At 51.3% G+C, this 20,080-nt stretch overlaps 1 protein-coding gene across 1 annotated transcript; it reads right to left on the reverse strand.

Moving 5' to 3' along the window:
* Positions 1 to 1,609: 1,609 nt before the first annotated feature.
* On the reverse strand, positions 1,610 to 19,713 carry TXNDC17 (thioredoxin domain containing 17). The gene is made up of 4 exons (XM_069761258.1): positions 19,501 to 19,713; positions 12,973 to 13,054; positions 10,592 to 10,667; positions 1,610 to 1,862 (listed from the first exon to the last, which is right to left on the reverse strand). Exons 1-4 carry the CDS (start codon positions 19,643 to 19,645, stop codon positions 1,794 to 1,796), a joined length of 372 nt encoding a protein of 123 aa, XP_069617359.1. The 5' UTR covers positions 19,646 to 19,713; the 3' UTR covers positions 1,610 to 1,793.
* Positions 19,714 to 20,080: the final 367 nt, after the last annotated feature.

Here is a 20,080-nt window from a genome sequence, read left to right on the forward strand (position 1 = left end):
TCACTTCTCCCCTTTGCCTCAAAACTACTGGAACAACACGTCCATTTTGAACTGTCCTCCTACCTCTCTTCTTGCTCCCTCTTTGACCGCTTACAATCAGGCTTCCGGTCACACCACTCCACTGAAACTGCCCTAACTAAGGTCACCAATGACCTATTAACTGCCAAGAGCAAGCAACACTATCCTCCTTCTCCTGGACCTGTCCTCTGCCTTTGACACAGTGGACCATTCCCTATTACTACAGACCCTCTCATCCCTTGGCATCACAGACTTGGCCCTATCCTGGATCTCGTCATACCTAACTGACCGAATATTCAGCGTCTCCCACTCACACACCACCTCCTCACCTCCTATCTGTCGAAGTCCTGCAAGGTTCAGTTCTAGGGCCCATGCTCTTCTCCATTTACACTTTTGGCCTGGGACAGCTCATAGAATCTCACGGTTTTCAGTATCATCTCTATGCTGACGACACACAGATCTACATCTCTGGACCAGATATCACCTCCCTACTAACCAGAATCCCTCAATGTCTATCCGCTATTTCATCCTTCTTCTCTGCTAGATTTCTAAAACTTAACATGGACAAAACAGAATTCATGGTCTTTCCCCATCTCACTTGACCCCCTCCAACGAACCTATCCATTACACTAAACGGCTGCCCCCTCTCCCCAGTCCCACAAGCTCGCTGCCTCGGGATAATCCTTGACACTGATCTCTCCTTCAAACCTCATATCCAAGCCCTTTCCACTTCCTGCCACCTTCAACTCAAAAATATTTCACGGATCCGTACATTCCTCAACCAAGAATCTGCAAAAACCCTAGTCCATGCCCTCATCTACCTTCTCGACTACTGTAACCTCCTGCTCTGTGGCCTCCCCTCGAACACTCTCGCACCCCTCCAATCTATTCTAAACTCAGCTGCCCGATTAATCCACCTGTCCCCCCGCTATTCCCCGGCCTCTTCCCTCTGTCAATCCCTTCACTGGCTCCCCATTACCCAGAGACTCCAGTACAAAAGCCTAACCATGACATACAAAGCCATCCACAACCTGTCTCCTCCATATATCTGTGACCTCGTCTCCCGGTACTTTCCTGTACGCAACCTCCGATCCTCACAAGATCTCCTTCTCTACTCCCCTCTTATCTCCTCTTCCCACAATCGCATACAAGATTTCTCTCACGCATCACCCCTACTCTGGAACTCTCTACCACAACATATCAGACTCTCGCCTACCATCGAAACCTTCGAAAAGAACCTGAAGACCTACCTCTTTTGGCAAGCCTACAACCTGCAGTAATCACCGGTCGACCAAACCGCTGCACGACCAGCTCTATCCTCACCTACTATATCCTTACCCATCCCTTGTAGATTGTGAGCCTTCGCGGGCAGGGTCCTCTCTCCTCCTGTACCAGTTGTGACTTGTATTGTTCAAGATTATTGTACCTGTTTTTACTATGTATACCCCTCCTCACATGTAAAGCACCATGGAATAAATGGCGCTATAATAAATAATAATAATAATGAGATTTCTTCCCATGAATCCTACAGATGGACCATGGCCATATGCCAGCACTAAACGTCCAAATAAAAGGCCTAGAAAACCAGAAGTCATATGTAGAAATCTGTTTAATTGGATCTGATAGTGTCTTGAGGACCTACAACCAGGAGCCGTCTCGGAATGTGTTGATCTTGGCGCTGTCCATCTTCAGCCCGAGCCTCGATAGATTTGGATGAATACTCATGGCCCTCCATGTGTACGGAGGATATATAGAAGGCACTATCCGAGGATGGTTTAATCTTCGCAGAACAGCATCTGGACTAGATCAGACTTCAGGCACTCGTCTTCTGTCAGTTTCTGCGGCTGTTAATAAAGTACATAAAACTAATTTTTTCATAGGCTTACCATACATTGCCCTTGCAGACACCCAGCTGGTGTAAAGGGACTTATAAGCAATGTGCCCAGGGTAAACAGAAGGGTTGTAAACTAGCTCTCATCCAGAAGGAGGAAAAAAAACAGGATTTTTGGTTGCTTACCGTAAAATCTGTTTCTCGGAGCCTTCATTGGGGGACACAGGAACCATGGGTGTATGCTGCTGCCACTAGGAGGCTGACACTATGCACAAAAAAGTTAGCTCCTCCTCTGCAGTGTACATCCCACCGACTGGCATTATGAACTTCAGTTAGTGAGAAAGCAGTAGGAGAAAAACGATAAGATTGAAATAACCATCACAAACATGAGAACTGTAAACATGAGAACAGTCATAGAACCACAGAAACTGAACAACATGGGAGGGTGCTGTGCCCCCAATGAAGGCTCTGAGAAACAGATTTTACGGTAAGCAACCAGAAATCCTGTTTTCTCTATCGCCTCATTGGGGGACACAGGAAACCATGGGACGTCCCAAAGCAGTCCCTGGAGAGAGAAAAACAGACTTCCATCAGGGCAGAGGACTCACCACTGCCGCCTGCAGGATACTTCTGCCTAGGCTGGCGTCTGCCGAAGTGTAGGTATGTAAAAAATGTGTAAAATTTGGCGAACGTGTGGATGGAAGACCAGGTCGCCGTTTTGCAAAGCTGTAGTGTGAAAGCCCTGTAGTGCACCGTCCAGGAGGCGCCGACCGCCCGGGTAGAGTGAGCCTCAATCCAAGGAGGGGGCACTCTGTTCTTGACCCGGTAAGCCTCCAGAACGCCGTTCTGATCCAGCGAGCAATAGTCGCCTTGGAAGCCGGTAAACCTCTACGCGTGCTATCTGGAATGACGAAAAGGGAATCCGTCTTCCAGAAAGAGGCCGTTCTGGCCAGGTTAAACCTTACCACCCTGAGGAGGTCCAACTTGTTCAACGATCGCTCCGGAGGATGAGCTGGACAAAAGAAAGGGAGAACGATGTTCTCGTTGAGGTGGGAGGTGGAAACCACCTTAGGAAGGCGGAGGCCTCCGGACCACCTCGTTCTGGTAGATAACTAGGAAAGGAGGTCGGCAAGAAAGGGCCACCAACACGGAAAGCGACGGACTGAGGCGATGACCATAAGAAAAGACATGTTCCAAGATAGGACTGACAGGGAGACCTCCCTGAGAGGCTCAAGGAGGGAACCCCTCAGAACCTCCAGACAAGATTAAGATCCCATGAATCCACAGGAGTCCTGTACGGAGGAATGGTATGAGCTACTTCCTGAAGGAGGGCCTTGACCTGTGGACGAGAAGATAACGTCTTCTGTAAGAGGATCGAGAGCACAGAAACCTGGCCCTTTAGAGAACTAAGGGCAAGGCCCGCATCCAGTCCTGCCTGCAGGAAGGCCAAAATGGAAGGAAGAGAAAAGGACATAAGTGAAATGCGGTTGGACTCGCACCAACGGGGGTAAGCCTTCCAGGTACGATAGTAGATCCTGGAAGATGAAAGTTTCCTAGTCTGGATCAAAATATGAATCACCTGATTCGAAAGGCTGGACGCTCTTAGAACTGCGGTCTCAACAGCCACGCCGTTAAACTGAGCAACCGAGAATTTGGGTGGCAGATCGGACCCTGAAACAGCAGATCGGGTCCGTCTGGAAGCCGCCAGGAGCATCCTCGAGAAGATTGACGATGTCTGCAAAACAAGATCTCCTGGGCCAATCCGGATTAGAAAGACCGGCACCCCTTCCGCCTTGATCTTTTCATCAGCTTGGGAAACAAAGGCAGGGGCGGAAACAGATAGGGGAGCATGAACTGCGACCAAGGAATGGCCAGAGCGTCGACGCCACTGCGAGAGTATCGCGGGCCCTCGGGATGACCCGAAGGACCTTCCTGTTCATTCAGGACGCCGTGAGGTCCACTTCTGGAATCCCCCATCGAGGAAAAATCTGATGGAAAACCTCCTGAGGCAAGGACCATTCCCCTGCCGCGAGGCCCTCGCGGCTGAGGAAAATGGCGGTCCAATTGTCCACGCTGGGGATATGCACAGCGGATATCATCAGGACCGTTGCCTCTGCCCAAAGGAGGATCTTGGAAACCTCGGCCGAGAACTCTGAGTCCCCCCCTGGTGGTTGACATATGCCACTGCTGTGGCATTGTCCGTCTGGATTCGAATTGGCAGAACCCTGAGAATCCTTACCCAGTGAAGAAGAGACAGAAAGATGGCCCGGAACTGGAGGACACTGATCGGCAGAGAGGACTCCTGCGCCGACCAACGACCCTGAACAGACAGGTGACAAAGCCCCGCACCCCAGCCGAGCAGGCTGGCGTCCGTCGTCACCACTTGCTAGGGAACTGGAAGGAAGGATCTGCCCTGGGATATGAGAGGTGACATCGGCCACCAGTTGAGGAACAGTTTGACCCGGGGAGAAAGCCGGATCGGACGATCCAGGGAGAAGACAGACCTCTCCCACTGTGATAGAATAGCCTGCTGAAGAGGTCTTGGAGAGAAATGGGCAAAGGGAATCGCTTCCAATGTTGCAACAATCCTCCCCAGGACCTTCATGGCCAATCGGAAAGGAGGGAAGCCGAGAACCCTGGAAAAAGCGAACTTCCCGACGAAGGAGGGATATCTTGTCTTCGGGAAGGAAGACTCTGGTCCGACGAGTGTCGAAGAGCATGCCCAGAAATATGAGGCGCTGAGAAGGAACAAGACAGGACTTCTTCCTGTTGACGAACCACCGGAAACGGGCTAGAGTGTCGAGGAGGATGGATAGAGTTTCGGAAGCCTGAGACAGAAATTCCTGAGCCTCCATGGAAGCGATTACTGAACGAAAGGATTCCATCCTGAAGTGTCTCAGACGAACCGTCTTATTCAGCAATTTGAGTTCCAGAGTGGGACGAATCTTGTCGTCCTTTTTCGATACCACAAAGATTCGAACAGAAGCCTATGAACCGTTCCTTTTCTGGGACGGGAACGATTACCCCAGATTTGAGGAGGGAAGCAATGGCTGTAAAGAAACCCGGGACTAGAGCGGGGTCTCTTGGAGGTCGGGATTCGAAGAAACGATCCCGAAGCTGTGAAAAGAATCTATTTTGTATCCAGAATATACAGGTTCCCTGACCCATGCGTCCTCTACTGAGGAGACCCAGACGTCCCTGAAGAAGAGGAGACATCTGCTGGGGTCCAGTCGTGAGTCATGCCGAGGTGGATCTTCCAGTCCTAGACCTGGAGGATCTAGCCTGGGAGTAGCGGGAATGCCAGAAAGGAGTGGGTCTGAAAGATACCTTCTTCTCTTAACGTGCCTGTGGCCTCTGCTGTTGGGAAAAATAATCTGATGCCGCGAAATGACGAAAAAGGCAGAAATGACCGAAGTTGCTGCCTAGAGGGAGGTCAGCGAGGTCTGGACTGGGCAAGAAGGGAACTGGTGCCCCAGTGGCGTCCTTAATTATTTGGTCCAGCTTGGAACCGAAATACGTGGTCCTTGAAAAGGCAGGCTGGTAAGGGACTTCTTTGATGACAAATCCGCCTGCCAGGCCTTGAGCCAAACGGTGGGACGGCTGGCAACAACATTACTGGATGCCTGAGTGGCACAACACGTGGTGTCCAGGGAAGCGGAAAGCAAATATTCCCCGGCGTGGGTAATCCGGGTGGCAAGTTCCGCCAGCTGTTCTGGTGGAGCTCCGGCTTGAATGCCCCAACGGATTTGTTAGCCCATTCGGATACAGACTTCGACACCCAGGTGGAAGCAAAGGCCGGGCATAGGGAAGACGCGGCCGCTTCGAAAGCTGACTTCGCGAAGGATTCAATGATCCTATCGATGGGATCTTTCAGAGACACCCCACCGGACAGCGTGAAGACTGTGTAGGTGGATGGTCTAGAAACCGGCGGATCCACAGAGGGCGTCCAGTTGGCGATGAGATCCGGAAGAAAGGGATATAAGACGCCAAGGCGCTTACCTCTTTGAAAGCGTCTGGTCTAATTCTCTCTTTCTCTGGCCAGAAACCCATCGAATTCAGGATGAGGAGCGAATACCTTGAGAGATAGTTTAGACAGTCTAAACGAAACCATCTGATCTGCGAGTTCCGTAGAGGAATCTTTGATGCCACAGGTCTGATTGATCGCTCCAATGAGGCTTTGAACCATATCCCTCATCTGGCGATTTGGTTCGAATCCGGCTCCCAATTATCCTCCGAAGGCACATCAGAGAAAGCCTCGCCTAACTTCGGGTAGGAGGACCCGGGGAAAGTCGACTACAGAGAAGGACCGTGGACTCAGACCGGCGTTCCTGCCTAGATCTTTGCGGCCTATATTGGAAGTCTCAGACGGAGCTTCCTGCGACCTGCTGGCTACTACGGAAGTTTGCAGGGGCAACTGATCGATCACGGACACAAGGGTCTGGGACACCCATGTGAGATCCGCTACCGATAGAGACAGAGAGGAGGCCCAGCCTGGGGTGGGAACTTCACTCTCAGGCGCAACGGCAGGAGGGTCCAGTGCCTAACAGAGGAGCTTGCAGTTACAAGACAAACACGCAAAGTGTATCAATAAGGCACACGAAGTAGGGGAAAAAGTAGGAGGCCGGGAGCGACCTCCCTGAGGATTAGACATGCCGAGCGGGCTCCTGAGGAGAATACCAGAAGGTTAGGGGGCAGGGGAGAGTGTCAGTCTGCAGTGCAGAGGTACTCACGGCAGACGCTGCGGTTTCCAGATGGAAGGCTGCACGGCTTGGAAGATGCTCCTCAGGAACAATAGCAGGCAGTCACATCTGGGACACTTGTCCGGGACTTGCTGCAGGCCTACAGAATAAAGAAAGGCATTCCTGACGCTGAAGTTAGTACCTGCAGCGGCACGGGGAGTGGTGGGCGGAGCTAAGAGCCGGGCCAGAAGCACCAAGATGGCGCCGGTGGGCGGAGCTCACCGATGATAGTCGGGCGGGAAAAAAGCCCACCAGAGGAAAAGGAAGTGGTGGAGGCGCGGCGCCGGAAGTAGGCCCCGGCCGGGGCCCAAATTTGAGGACGGCAGCCGCCGGGGAAAGTGCGGACGCCGGGAAAGGTGGCACGGTTGCCTGCAAGACCGCCGCACCATGTCAAAAAGGCACAGTGTGGCCGCAGGAGAAAGCAGCGCGGTTGTCTGCAAGGTCGCCGCGCCGGAACAGAAAACAGTGCGGCCGCAGGAGGGTCGCGCCGTGTCGGAAAATAATAGTGCGGCCGCAAGAGGAAAGCGACCGGAACAGAAAAAACAGTGCGGCCGCAGGAGGGAGCGACGCGCCGGGTCAGCCGGAGGAAAAAAGGCAGCGCGGTCACCTGTAAGACACCTGGCGCCGGACTCAGGAAACATTGCGGCCGCCGAAGGAAGTAGCGCGGCCACGCGAACAGAGCGACCAACCCCCGCCCCATGTATCTCCTGCGGCCAATAGGGAGCAAAACGCCGACCAGACCAAGGCAACCTGGAAGAAAATCCCAAGCGACCCTCAAATGACTACCCCGGATCTGAGGAGGGACTCTGGTCGAATTCTCTCTTAGAGGTACCTTGAGGGTAAAGTATGTGGAATACTCACCTAAACATCCCACGCCGTCCTTACTAACCTCAGTCCGGGGAAGATATCAGACGTCCAGGGAGCTGATGGACGTCCTCGTCTCCGCAACTGACAGGCTCTGGTGGGCGAGTGTGTGGGGGACGGAGCTGGGACCGAACTTCTAAGCACGCTTGTGTGCTAGGATCATGGTCCTGCTGAGGGATCTATGAGCATACAGGGCGGCAGTACACAACGTACTCATAGTCTGTATTGTGGTATTACAGGTGTGACTGTTCACCCTGTATCCCTCTGGAAAATCTGAAAAGGAACGACGCATAATGAGGTAGATAAGGGTCTAATGAAAGACCTGTGTCCACCTCCTACTGACACTAAAGGCCCCTTCATATTAAGCGACGCTGCAGCGATACCGACAACGATCCGGATCGCTGCAGCGTCGCTGTTTGGTCGCTGGAGAGCTGTCACACAGACAGCTCTCCAGCGACCAACGATGCCGGTAACCAGGGTAAACATCGGGTTACTAAGCGCAGGGCCGCGCTTAGTAACCCGATGTTTACCCTGGTTACCAGCGTAAAAGTAAAAAAAACAAACAGTACATACTTACCTACCGCTGTCTGTCCCCGGCGCTCCGCTTCTCTGCACTCCTCCTGTACTGGCTGTGAGCACAGCGGCCGGAAAGCAGAGCGGTGACGTCACCGCTCTGCTTTCCGGCTGACCGACGCTCACAGCCAGTACAGGAGGAGTGCAGAGCAGAGCGCCGGGGACAGACAGCGGTAGGTAAGTATGTACTGTTTTTTTTTTTTTTACTTTTACGCTGGTAACCAGGGTAAACATCGGGTTACTAAGCGCGGCCCTGCGCTTAGTTACCCGATGTTTACCCTGGTTACCAGTGAAGACATCGCTGGATCGGTGTCACACACGCCGATCCAGCGATGTCCACGGGAGATCCAGCGACGAAATAAAGATCTGGACTTTGTTCAGCGACCAACGATCTCCCAGCAGGGGCCTGATCGTTGGTCGCTGTCACACATAACGATTTCCTTAACGATATCGTTGCTACGTCACAAAAAGCAACAATATCGTTACCGATATCGTTATGTGTGAAGGTACCTTAAGCTAAACTGAAGTTCATAATGCCAGTCGGTAGGGTGTACACTGCAGAGGAGGAGCTAACTTTTTTTGTGCATAGTGTCAGCCTCCGAGTGGCAGCAGCATACACCCATGGTTCCTGTGTCCCCCAATGAGGCGATAGAGAAAGTCTCTTTAGTGCCAATTAAACTTTGTCAATGGCTACCCGTAGAACTGCTCTCACAATTTCCTTCCTTCTAGGGTAGAGCTAATTTGCATATCTTTTCCCAGGAAGCATTGCCTATAAAAACTTTCTTTAAACAGCAGAATTTCCCCTACTCCATTGCTGCATCGAATACCATTTACCCAGCTAACCAATAACCTGTGCTTTACTGGCACGGAGGAAAAACCCCTGAAACAGACGCCTGCCGATGGTGTTGTTGCCTTTTGAGAGCTTGGCTAAAATCGCTAGTCATATTAAAAGGGAAACTGTCATCAGGGTACTACAACTCTACCGAATGCCTCTAATCCTTATTAAACCCATACCTTGCTTGTAGAATTTACTCTGACATCTTGGTGAAATTCAGTGTTGAAGTTTTAGTTGACCAGTGGGGTGGTGGGACTCGTACAGCCTCTCTCCCTATGTCTGCACCCCTCGGTCTCTGACGGACAGGTCACTCTTCTCTCAGTGACCTGCCTACACCACTCATGATTTTGTGCAGGCACAGTCAATGCCCTATGGTCGTCTCGTTAGAGGGGGCGGCACATGCCCAGATCAATAGTCCGGCTCTCGTGACGTTACCGGGAGCTTACTGCGATTGTGCTGCCACGACTCAAGGGCAATGACAGCACCTGTACAAAATCTCAGGCAGTGCAGACAGGTCAAGACCATTTTGGGGCACATACATGTTTAATACTTTTTAGCTCTGCTAAGTGACTTGTGAAATCTCACAGCGCGCAATGTGCCTGCGAGGATTCTCCTGGTGGTGGGAAGTCTTGTGACTGCAAGTGAGCGATATGCATACTTCCGGCCACAATCCGACTAGACTTGCCCGGCTTTGCTCAATTCACTTGTACTGAGCGAAGCTGCGCATGTCTGGTAAGCACGTGACTGCACGTATGGTGTTTTTAAGATCTTGCATTCACTTCCAGGATATGTAACTATACAGCTGGCACTGGAGAAGGAAAGGTAATCTAGATATCACACAGTGAGGGGCCCCAAATTCACTTAAAGGAGTGTTTTCAAGTTTGAAAGTTCTCTCATCCATGGGAAGGGTTAACTTTTCAATCGCTGGGGGTCCAACTGTCATGGCCCCAAGTGATCCCGAGAACCAGGACACGGACGAGCTCCAGCTGAATGCAGTGGTGGATCACGCCTGAGATTACCAAGTGCAGCACTGAGCTAATCTTTGGTGGTCTCTTGAGAATGATTGGAGTGCCAGTGCTCCATGCAGCCGGGGTTCTTCACAGCCTGGGCTCTCAGGATCGTTTGGGGCCATGGCGGTCAGACCCCAGAGACTGGAAAGTTGTCTACTATCTTGTTGATAATTCAAACTTAAAAAGCCATTTAAAGGAGTGTCATCATCACACCACAACCCCTCAAAAAATCCTCACCCAATTTGTCACGAGTTTGATCGTATTCTCAGACTACCTCCATGATGGATTACAGATTTGCCGCACAGCAAACAAAAGGCGAAATCCACGATGGAATCCGACAAACAAGAGATTTTATGTATCTCTATGCAGAGTGTGATGTACATTTTAGAAAAGCTCCTCCATAATGGTGCCACTATATTTAGTCCATATATCTGCAGGATGTATGACCCCTGGGCAATTACCCCGACCTCCTGCTGTTGGGTCGTATTCAAAGTCTCATCAATTCCTGACCGACATTTCCCGGCATGTAGCTGCTCTGCACGGATTGGATTTTTCTAGCATGTACTTACTCCATGCGTATATACCCTCAATGTGTAAGCAATGTCTTGGGAAATACAGTTACATTATAGGACGGTTGACGACTGGTGATCTGGTAGGATCTTGCTCATCTACAGTCCTCAATAGTTATCATGTGAAGACTGTGCATAGGTAGAAGTCTTACCGTTCCGACCTTGAGAAGGGTGGGCACACCTTTCAGCTTTAGGATTCTTTTAAACTCATTGTTGGGGTCTTTCCAGCTGCAAAACGAAATGCAAAATCCGTAGTCAGATGAGAAAGATAAACCCAGTGCCCATCATCACCTCCTGTACAGACCTTATGCCACAGCTGCTGGTCGGAGACCACTGGACACTAGTTCTTAACAACTGAGATTGAACTGTTTCTGTATATAAAAAAAATGTACAGGCACCTGATAACGGTGGTCTGCAGTACTCGGCAGCGGCTGCCACATTGAGCGGAGCTGAACTTCACACCTCCATTCAATGCTTACATCCGGCTAATACTAGAAATAATAATAGCTGATCGCTGGGGGGAGATGGACCCCGAACTACTGATCTGGTCATACACATAATCTGACTAGACATCCCTTTTACCTAAGAAATCTATTATTTTAATATGTAAAACACTATAGAATATATCTCAATAGTTTGAGTTTTGTTCCAAGCATATTCACAGTTTTCTTCCTAAATACAGACAATTATCTAAGAACAAAGACCGCTGTACACGGACCACATTTATCTGTGGTGGGGCTTTAATTCCTTTATATCCAGAGACAGAACTACATTTTCAATAGAATTTTGTGTGTTCATCTGAAAGGGGTTGCACAGTAATATAAACCATGAACAAAAGCAGCAACCCCACTATGTGATGCCGCTGCCACAAAGGGCAGGATGGGGGACCTAAATGTCCTGAAAGGGAACGTACAGCCGGTTTATGGGCAGCAGGAATGTGACACTGCCGCTAGGAGGACTAGTCCAAGAGGCTGCTCCCCTGCGGGAACCATGCCACTCGGAGGACTAGTCCAAGAGGCTACTCACCTGCGGGAACCATGCTACTCGGATGACTAGTCCAAGAGGCTGCTCCCCTGCAGGAACCATGCTACTCGGAGGACTAGTCCAGGAGGCTGCTCCCCTGCGGGAACCATGCTACTCAGAGGACTAGTCCAGGAGGCTGCTCCCCTGCGGGAACCATGCTACTCGGAGGACTAGTCCAGGAGGCTGCTCCCCTGCGGGAACCATGCTACTCGGAGGACTAGTCCAGGAGGCTGCTCCCCTGCAGGAACCATGCTACTCGGAGGACTAGTCCAGGAGGCTGGTCCCCTGCAGGAACCATGCTACTCGGAGGACTAGTCCAAGAGGCTGCTCCCCAGCGGGAACCATTCCACTCGGATGACTAGTCCAAGAGGCTGCTCCCCAGCGGGAACCACTCCACTCGGATGACTAGTCCAAGAGGCTGCTCCCCTGTGGGAACCTGCCACTCGGAGGGCTAGTCCAGGAGGCTGCTCCCCTGCGGGAACCATGCTACTCGGAGGACTAGTCCAAGAGGCTGCTCCCCTGCGGGAACCATGCCACTCGGATGACTAGTCCAAGAGGCTGCTCCTCTGCGGGAACCATGCTACTCGGAGGACTAGTCCAGAAGGCTGCTCCCCTGCGGGAACCTGCCACTCGGAGGGCTAGTCCAGGAGGCTGCTCCCCTGCAGGAACCATGCTACTCGGATGATTAGTCCAAGAGGCTGCTCCTATGCGAGAACCATGCCAAAGTATGTAGACATTCTGTTGGGACAAGTACTTGGTTTTCTGAGGTCACAGTGATCAGGAAAATGGAAAATCTGTATTTCTTGGCAATTTTTATCTTAGGTGGCAAGTACATATCTGACAATCAATGTGGTTTCAGAGAAATGTAGATAAAGCAAATGTGTTCAATTTGTATAAATTATATCACCATTTTTCTTTAAAGGGACTCTGTCACCTGAATTTGGAGGGAACAATCTTCAGCCATGGAGGCGGGGTTTTTGGGTGTTTGATTCACCCTTTCCTTACCCGCTGGCTGCAATATTGGATTGAAGTTCATTCTCTGTCCTCCGTAGAACACGCCTGCACAAGGCAATCTTGCCGGTCATGTCATGTGCACACGCGTAGCCGGTCATGTCATGTGCACACGCGTGGCCGGTCATGTCATGTGCACACTTGTGGCTGGTCATGTCATGTGCACACGTGTGGCTGGTCATGTCATGTGCACACGCGCCGGCAGCATTCAAACAAGAAGTGCCCCAATATGCAAATGAGGAGGGGTAACCGTGCACCACACTCTTGGCCATGCCAAGGGGGCACCAAAACCACCTCATTTGCATAGAAAGTTAAATGTTATTTTCTCAGGCCCTGTACAAGTAACAGGCACAGTGCCAGTAGGGATATAGGAGGTGGGGTCCCTACAACACTGTATTCCCCATTTACAATGCACTTTTGGGGGGGTGATGGACCCTCTGTAAGCACACAGGACAAAAAACTATGGATTACATGAATCAGTGTTATGAAAGTTACTTACTATGCCCGCTCTCCAACTAGACAGTAAATAAACACGGAACCTTCAGGAAGATGCGTCAGCTCCTTGCGCACAACCGGCTCAGCTAGAAAACAAAGTATATGGCATAAATTTACCAGAGCATAGGAACACAGAGCCCAGATCTCACTGAATAATTGGTTCATCTGGGACCCAAATATCAGTTGTTTTATGGACGAGTTCGATGCATGTTGTCCACAGCCAAAATAAAAATATGGTTTCTTCACGATTTTGTGATCCAGACCAGCCCAAGCAATGATGCCTTAGATGACTGAGCACGATCCTACAGTTATCTATGGGATCAGTCCTGACATAAGATTTCAGAAGCCGATCCCAGCTCTTTCCTAGGGAAGATTCCCATCGCCCAGTATGGCTGCAGCACACAACAGGACGGCGCGCACCTTCACTTGTGACAGAAGACGGCCACAGCTCGCAATGTAACGGGCACTCATCTGACTCTCAGAAAGCCCAGACGGCATCGCACGCCAAGTCCCGATTTATCATTTGGGGTTTTTTCCTTGTGATTTTTCTTTGTCTTGTGCTAGCAGTCACTGATTTATGTATCAAATTCTTCAAATATGTGCAAGCGAGTAGATGAATATTGTGCAAATCAATAGATGCTATTTCCTTTGTCTTTAACCTTATATTAAAAAAAGTATCATAATCCTTTAAAATGATGCATGTTAGTGATGAGCGAATGTGCTTGAAAGCTATGTTCGAGTCCCCGCAGCTGCATGTTTCTTGGCTGTCGCAACACATACAGGGACTCTCTGTTTGTTAGGCAATTCCTGCATGTGTTGCGGCTGAAAAAAGAAAAAAAAAGTGTATCTAAGGATATGTGCCGACGATCCGGAACTGACAGCGCTTTGGATACAGGTGACTCCTCTGTGATCACTGAACTGTGCAGATTCACCCCATCCAATACATTGTACGGGTGACATTTTTCTTGCATCGCTGCAAGATAAATAGACATGCTGCAGTCTGGAGAGACGCGCCACATGTCCGTCTCTGCGGGTGATCTGCGGGCGTCTGTGGACGCATAGTGGGCATGGGATTTCAAGAAATCCCATCCACGATGCTGTAACATGTACAAGTATGCCGCGTCCAAACCGTGGCATTTACCGATTGTCTGAACATACCCAGTATGATACCCGCACATCCACTCATGCACTAAGAACTGGTCAAACAGTAAGCAGCAAATGGATTGACAGGGGTGTACTCTCCAACACAAATAAAGCCTGCACCACGACCTGTAGGAGACCAGAGAGAGAAACAAATCTAAAAACCTCAATATTCCCGCCTTGTGCGCTTCAGCTTTTTCCTTTTGGGTGACAGGATGCTGATCCAAAAAAGAAAAATCTGTATTCAGCGCTGACAATCCACTAATGATTAATGTTAATGACGTGAGCTCGGGCAGGCGATGGGAACTTTGACACATTCTTCAGCTGCAAAATATTATGCAATAGCTCGGAGACAAAAAAGAGTTACTTATTTTAAAGTGGTTTTCCTCTTTCCGGCACGAGCAACAATGATTGGCTGCAGCGCTGTCATGCTGTATGTACAGGTCCTTCTCAAAAAATTAGCATATAGTGTTAAATTTCATTATTTACCATAATGTAATGATTACAATTAAACTTTCATACATTATAGATTCATTATCCACCAACTGAAATTTGTCAGGTCTTTTATTGTTTTAATACTGATGATTTTGGCATACAACTCCTGATAACCCAAAAAACCTGTCTCAATAAATTAGCATATCAAGAAAAGGTTCTCTAAACGACCTATTACCCTAATCTTCTGAATCAACTAATTAACTCTAAACACATGCAAAAGATACCTGAGGCTTTTATAAACTCCCTGCCTGGTTCATTACTCAAAACCCCCATCATGGGTAAGACTAGCGACCTGACAGATGTCAAGAAGGCCATCATTGACACCCTCAAGCAAGAGGGTAAGACCCAGAAAGAAATTTCTCAACAAATAGGCTGTTCCCAGAGTGCTGTATCAAGGCACCTCAATGGTAAGTCTGTTGGAAGGAAACAATGTGGCAGAAAACGCTGTACAACGAGAAGAGGAGACCGGACCCTGAGGAAGATTGAGGAGAAGGACCGATTCCAGACCTTGGGGAACCTGAGGAAGCAGTGGACTGAGTCTGGTGTGGAAACATCCAGAGCCACCGTGCACAGGCGTGTGCAGGAAATGGGCTACAGGTGCCGCATTCCCCAGGTAAAGCCACTTTTGAACCATAAACAGCGGCAGAGGCGCCTGACCTGGGCTACAGAGAAGCAGCACTGGCTGTTTATAGATCGTGGGAACTTGCCTAGAAAGCCTGGGAGCTTTCTAGGAAATTTCCCACGCTCTATGAACATCCAGCAGAGGGCGCCTCACCGCAAATGAAGCTAAATATAGCTCATTGATCTATATTTAGACTCATTCCCCGGGGTTTTGCAGCGAGGAGCAGCCTGCATTAGCAAAGCTCCTTGCTGCAAAATGTTTTAACCCCTTCAGAAGGATTTACATCGTTGGACGTTACAGATCTGCGGAGGGTAAGTATATTGTTGGTTTATTATGTTTTTTCTTTCACAGAACGAGGGTCTTCAGTGACTGGATTGGGCGTAGAATAAAATACTCCAACAACCATTGTTTTTATTTCATTAAAATAATTTTAAATAATGTGTTTGTGTTTTATTTAACCCTTTCATTCAATTGGATTAATAATGGATAGGTGTCATAATTGACGCCTCTCCATTATTAATTAGGCTTAATGTCACCTTACAATAGCAAGGTGGCATTAACCCTTCATTACCCCATATCCCACCGCTACACGGGAATGGGAAGAGAGTGGCCAAGTGCCAGAATAGGCGCATCTTCCAGATGTGCCTGTTCTGGGGTGGCTGGGGGCAGATATTTTTAGCCAGGGGGGGGCCAATAACCGTGGACCCTCTCCAGGCTATTAATATCTGCCCTCAGTCACTGGCTTTACTACTCTGGCGGAGAAAATTGCGCGGGAGCCCACGCCAATTTTTTCCGCCATTTAACCCTTTATTTTAAGAGCTAGAACGGCCAAATTTTGCAGATACACACTACTAACATTAGTAGTGTGGAATCTGCAAAAAAAATGGAGAGAAGACATGGTTTACTGTATGTAAACCATGTCTCAAATCATGTCGGGTTTTAGGAAGGAGAAAGAAAAAGCCGGTAATTGAATTACCGGCTTTCAAGCTGTATAGCGCTGGAAAAAATATTAATATATATACATACATGTGTCTAATGACATATATATATATATATATACCTATTCTATGTGTACACATTTATTCTACCTATTCTACTGTAAGCTGTCAGTGTGATTTTACTGTACACCGCACTGAATTACCGGCTTTTCTCTCTAACAGCGCTGCGTATTTCTCGCAAGTCACACTGCTTGTCCGTGTGAAATCCGTATTTTTCACGCTTCCATAGACTTTCATTGGCGTATTTCTTGCGCAGTACGGTGACAAACGCAGCATGCTGCGATTTTGTACGGCCGTAGAAAGCCGTATAATACTGATCAGTAAAATACGGCAGATAGAAGCAGGGGCATAGAGAATAATTGTGCCGTATTTTTTGCGAGTTTTACGGACGTAGTTTCTGCGCTCTTACGTCCGTAAAACTCGCAAGTGTGAAGCCGGCCTAAGTGTTCCCTTTAGTTTTTTGAGCAGTGTATATATCTGTAATCAGCAGCAGCCTGATTCTGGTCAGCAGGAGATTATAAAGTGCAGGACAGGAGGGGGATTTGTTTTTTTTCCCTTTCTTGTAATGTTATGTGCACACAAGTTTGAGGTTTTTTTTTAAAGCAGGTTGCCTTTAAAATCCATATAAAAAAAGTATCAAATACTCTGAATTCTCTTCCTAATAATTTCAATATAAAAATCGTCTTTCCTATTCATTCACAAGTTTTTCAGAGATGTTTTTTTCCAATGAGGTTCTAAAAACCAGACGATGGGAAAAAAAGGGAAGGTGACCTGCTGGAGACAGAGAGAAACTGGGTTTTATTTTGCGTTTGTTCCATGTGTGGATTCCATGAGAAATGTTGGAATCACATGATGAATGGCTTGCAGTCCCCCGTCCGTCACCAGCGGTGGTCCTCCGTCCATCACCAGCGACGGTCCCCTGTCTGTCCGTCACCAGCGGCGGTCCCCCGTCCATCCGTCACCAGCGGCGGCCCCCCATCCATCCGTCCGTCACCAGCGGCGGTCCTCCGTCCATCCGTCCGTCACCAGCGACGGTCCCCCGTCCATCTGTCACCAGCGGCGGTCCCCGTTCCATCACCAGTGGCGGTCCCCTGTTCATCAGCGGCGCGGTCCCCCGTCCGCCTGTCACCAGCAACAGTCCCCTGTCCGTCACCAGCGGCGGTCTCCTGTCCGTCTGTCACCAGCGGCGGTCCCCCGTTCATCACCAGCGGCGGTCCCCCGTCCGTCCGTCATCCGTCTGTGAGCAGCGGAGGTCCCCCGTCTGTCCGTCATCCGTCTGTCAGCAGCGGCGGTCCCCCATCCGTCCGTCATCCGTCTGTCAGCAGCGGCGGTCCCCAGTCCATCCGTCAGTCAGCAGTGGCGGTCCCCAGTCCATCCGTCAGTCAGCGGTCCCCCGTCCATCCGTCTGTCAGCAGCGGCGGTCCCCAGTCCATCCGTCAGTCAGCAGTGGCGGTCCCCAGTCCATCCGTCAGTCAGCAGTGGCGGTCCCCAGTCCATCCGTCAGTCAGCAGTGGCGGTCCCCAGTCCATCCGTCAGTCAGCAGTGGCGGTCCCCAGTCCATCCGTCAGTCAGCAGTGGCGGTCCCCAGTCCATCCGTCAGTCAGCGGTCCCCTGTCCATCCGTCTGTCAGCAGCGGCGGTCCCCAGTCCATCCGTCAGTCAGCGGTCCCCCGTCCATCCGTCTGTCAGCAGTGGCGGTCCCCAGTCCATCTGTCAGTCAGCGGTCCCCTGTCCATCCGTCTGTCAGCAGCGGCGGTCCCCAGTCCATCTGTCAGTCAGCGGTCCCCCGTCCATCCATCTGTCAGCAGTGGCGGTCCCCAGTCCATCTGTCAGTCAGCGGTCCCCCGTCCATCCGTCTGTCAGCAGTGGCGGTCCCCAGTCCATCTGTCAGCAGCGGCGGTCCCCAGTCCATCCGTCAGTCAGCAGTGGCGGTCCCCAGTCCATCTGTCAGTCAGCGGTCCCCCGTCCATCCGTCTGTCAGCAGCGGCGGTCCCCAGTCCATCTGTCAGTCAGCGGTCCCCCGTCCATCCGTCTGTCAGCAGCAGCGGTCCCCAGTCCATCTGTCAGTCAGCGGTCCCCCGTCCATCCGTCTGTCAGCAGCGGCAGTCCCCAGTCCATCTGTCAGTCAGCGGTCCCCCGTCCATCCGTCTGTCAGCAGCGGCGGTCCCCAGTCCATCTGTCAGTCAGCGGTCCCCCGTCCATCCGTCTGTTAGCAGCGGCGGTCCCCAGTCCATCTGTCAGTCAGCGGTCCCCCGTCCATCCGTCTGTCAGCAGCGGCGGTCCCCAGTCCATCCGTCAGTCAGCAGTGGCGGTCCACAGTCCATCTGTCAGTCAGCGGTCCCCCGTCCATCCGTCTGTCAGCAGTGGCGGTCCACAGTCCATCTGTCAGTCAGCGGTCCCCCGTCCATCCGTCTGTCAGCAGCGGCGGTCCCCAGTCCATCCGTCTGTCAGCAGCGGCGGTCCCCAGTCCATCCGTCAGTCAGCGGTCCCCCATCCATCCGTCTGTCAGCAGCGGCGGTCCCCAGTCCATCCGTCTGTCAGCGGTCCCCCATCCATCCGTCTGTCAGCAGCGGCGGTCCCCAGTCCATCCGTCAGTCAGCGGTCCCCCATCCATCCGTCTGTCAGCAGTGGCGGTCCCCAGTCCATCCGTCAGTCAGTGGTCCCCCGTCCATCCGTCTGTCAGCAGTGGCGGTCCCCAGTCCATCTGTCAGTCAGCGGTCCCCCGTCCATCCGTCTGTCAGCAGTGGCGGTCCCCAGTCCATCTGTCAGTCAGCGGTCCCCCGTCCATCCGTCTGTCAGCAGCGGCGGTCCCCAGTCCATCCGTCTGTCAGCAGCGGCGGTCCCCAGTCCATCTGTCAGTCAGCGGTCCCCCGTCCATCCGTCTGTCAGCAGTGGCGGTCCCCAGCCCATCTGTCAGTCAGCGGTCCCCCGTCCATCCGTCTGTCAGTCAGCGGTCCCCCGTCCATCCGTCTGTCAGCAGCGGCGGTCCCCAGTCCATCCGTCAGTCAGCGGTCCCCCGTCCATCCATCTGTCAGTCAGCGGTCCCCCGTCCATCCGTCTGTCAGCAGCGGCGGTCCCCAGTCCATCCGTCAGTCAGCGGTCCCCCGTCCATCCGTCTGTCAGCAGTGGCGGTCCCCAGTCCATCTGTCAGTCAGCGGTCCCCCGTCCATCCGTCTGTCAGCAGCGGCGGTCCCCAGTCCGTCCGTCAGTCAGCGGTCCCCCGTCCATCAGCAGACATTACCCTATGACTATGGCTGGCAGTATGGCGGTGCTTGTACCTCTCACACAGTCCGGGCACCAGCTCACCCCCTGCTCGTCCTTGTCACCACAGAACAGGGCGAACAGCGGCCTCCCCCGGTGCTGCTCCAGCTCCCGGCTGTACTGCTCGTACCCCTGCACCTTCACCTCCGTGTACCGCTCCATGACAGCAGCCGGCTCTGCACACTGTGACCGGAGGGGGCGGTGTTCTCGCCCAGAGTGCACACACTTCCTTCCTTTACAGTCAGGTAAATGACCAGTGCTCCCAAATAACGGCCACAAGCTCAATGTTAGTTCTTATCAATGGAAAGCAGTCTAAATAAACGACCCTTAGCGATATCATGAAGACCGGTCTATAGTGGCTAGTATATAGAGCTATAATAGCCGTGAGGCGCTGGCGGCCATCTTTGGTGCAGTAAGTAATGGCAACACATAATAAGTCTTTTATAGCAATAAAACTATTCAGGAAACTTTACAGCGCTTATATTTGTAACACACGACATCAGCAGAGAGACCATATACGAGTATGTAGCAGGGCAGTGACGCCTCTGCCGCCATCTTTAATAAGGGATTGATGGGCAAGCTATTGGCATGTAGATA

Source organism: Ranitomeya imitator, chromosome 3, assembly GCF_032444005.1.
Source record: "Ranitomeya imitator isolate aRanImi1 chromosome 3, aRanImi1.pri, whole genome shotgun sequence".
NCBI classification, from domain to species: Eukaryota; Metazoa; Chordata; class Amphibia; order Anura; family Dendrobatidae; genus Ranitomeya; species Ranitomeya imitator.

What these genes read in the sequence shown, in the direction of transcription:
- TXNDC17 (XM_069761258.1), bottom strand. Translation starts at nt 19,645, where the DNA reads ATGGAGCGGTACACGGAGGTGAAGGTGCAGGGGTACGAGCAGTACAGC. An exon ending in GTGCCCGGACTGTGTGAGAG is followed by an intron (nt 13,055 to 19,500) that starts GTACAAGCACCG and finishes TTTGTTTTCTAG; the next exon opens with CTGAGCCGGTTGTGCGCAAG. An exon ending in CTAGTTGGAGAGCGGGCATA is followed by an intron (nt 10,668 to 12,972) that starts GTAAGTAACTTT and finishes TTCGTTTTGCAG; the next exon opens with CTGGAAAGACCCCAACAATG.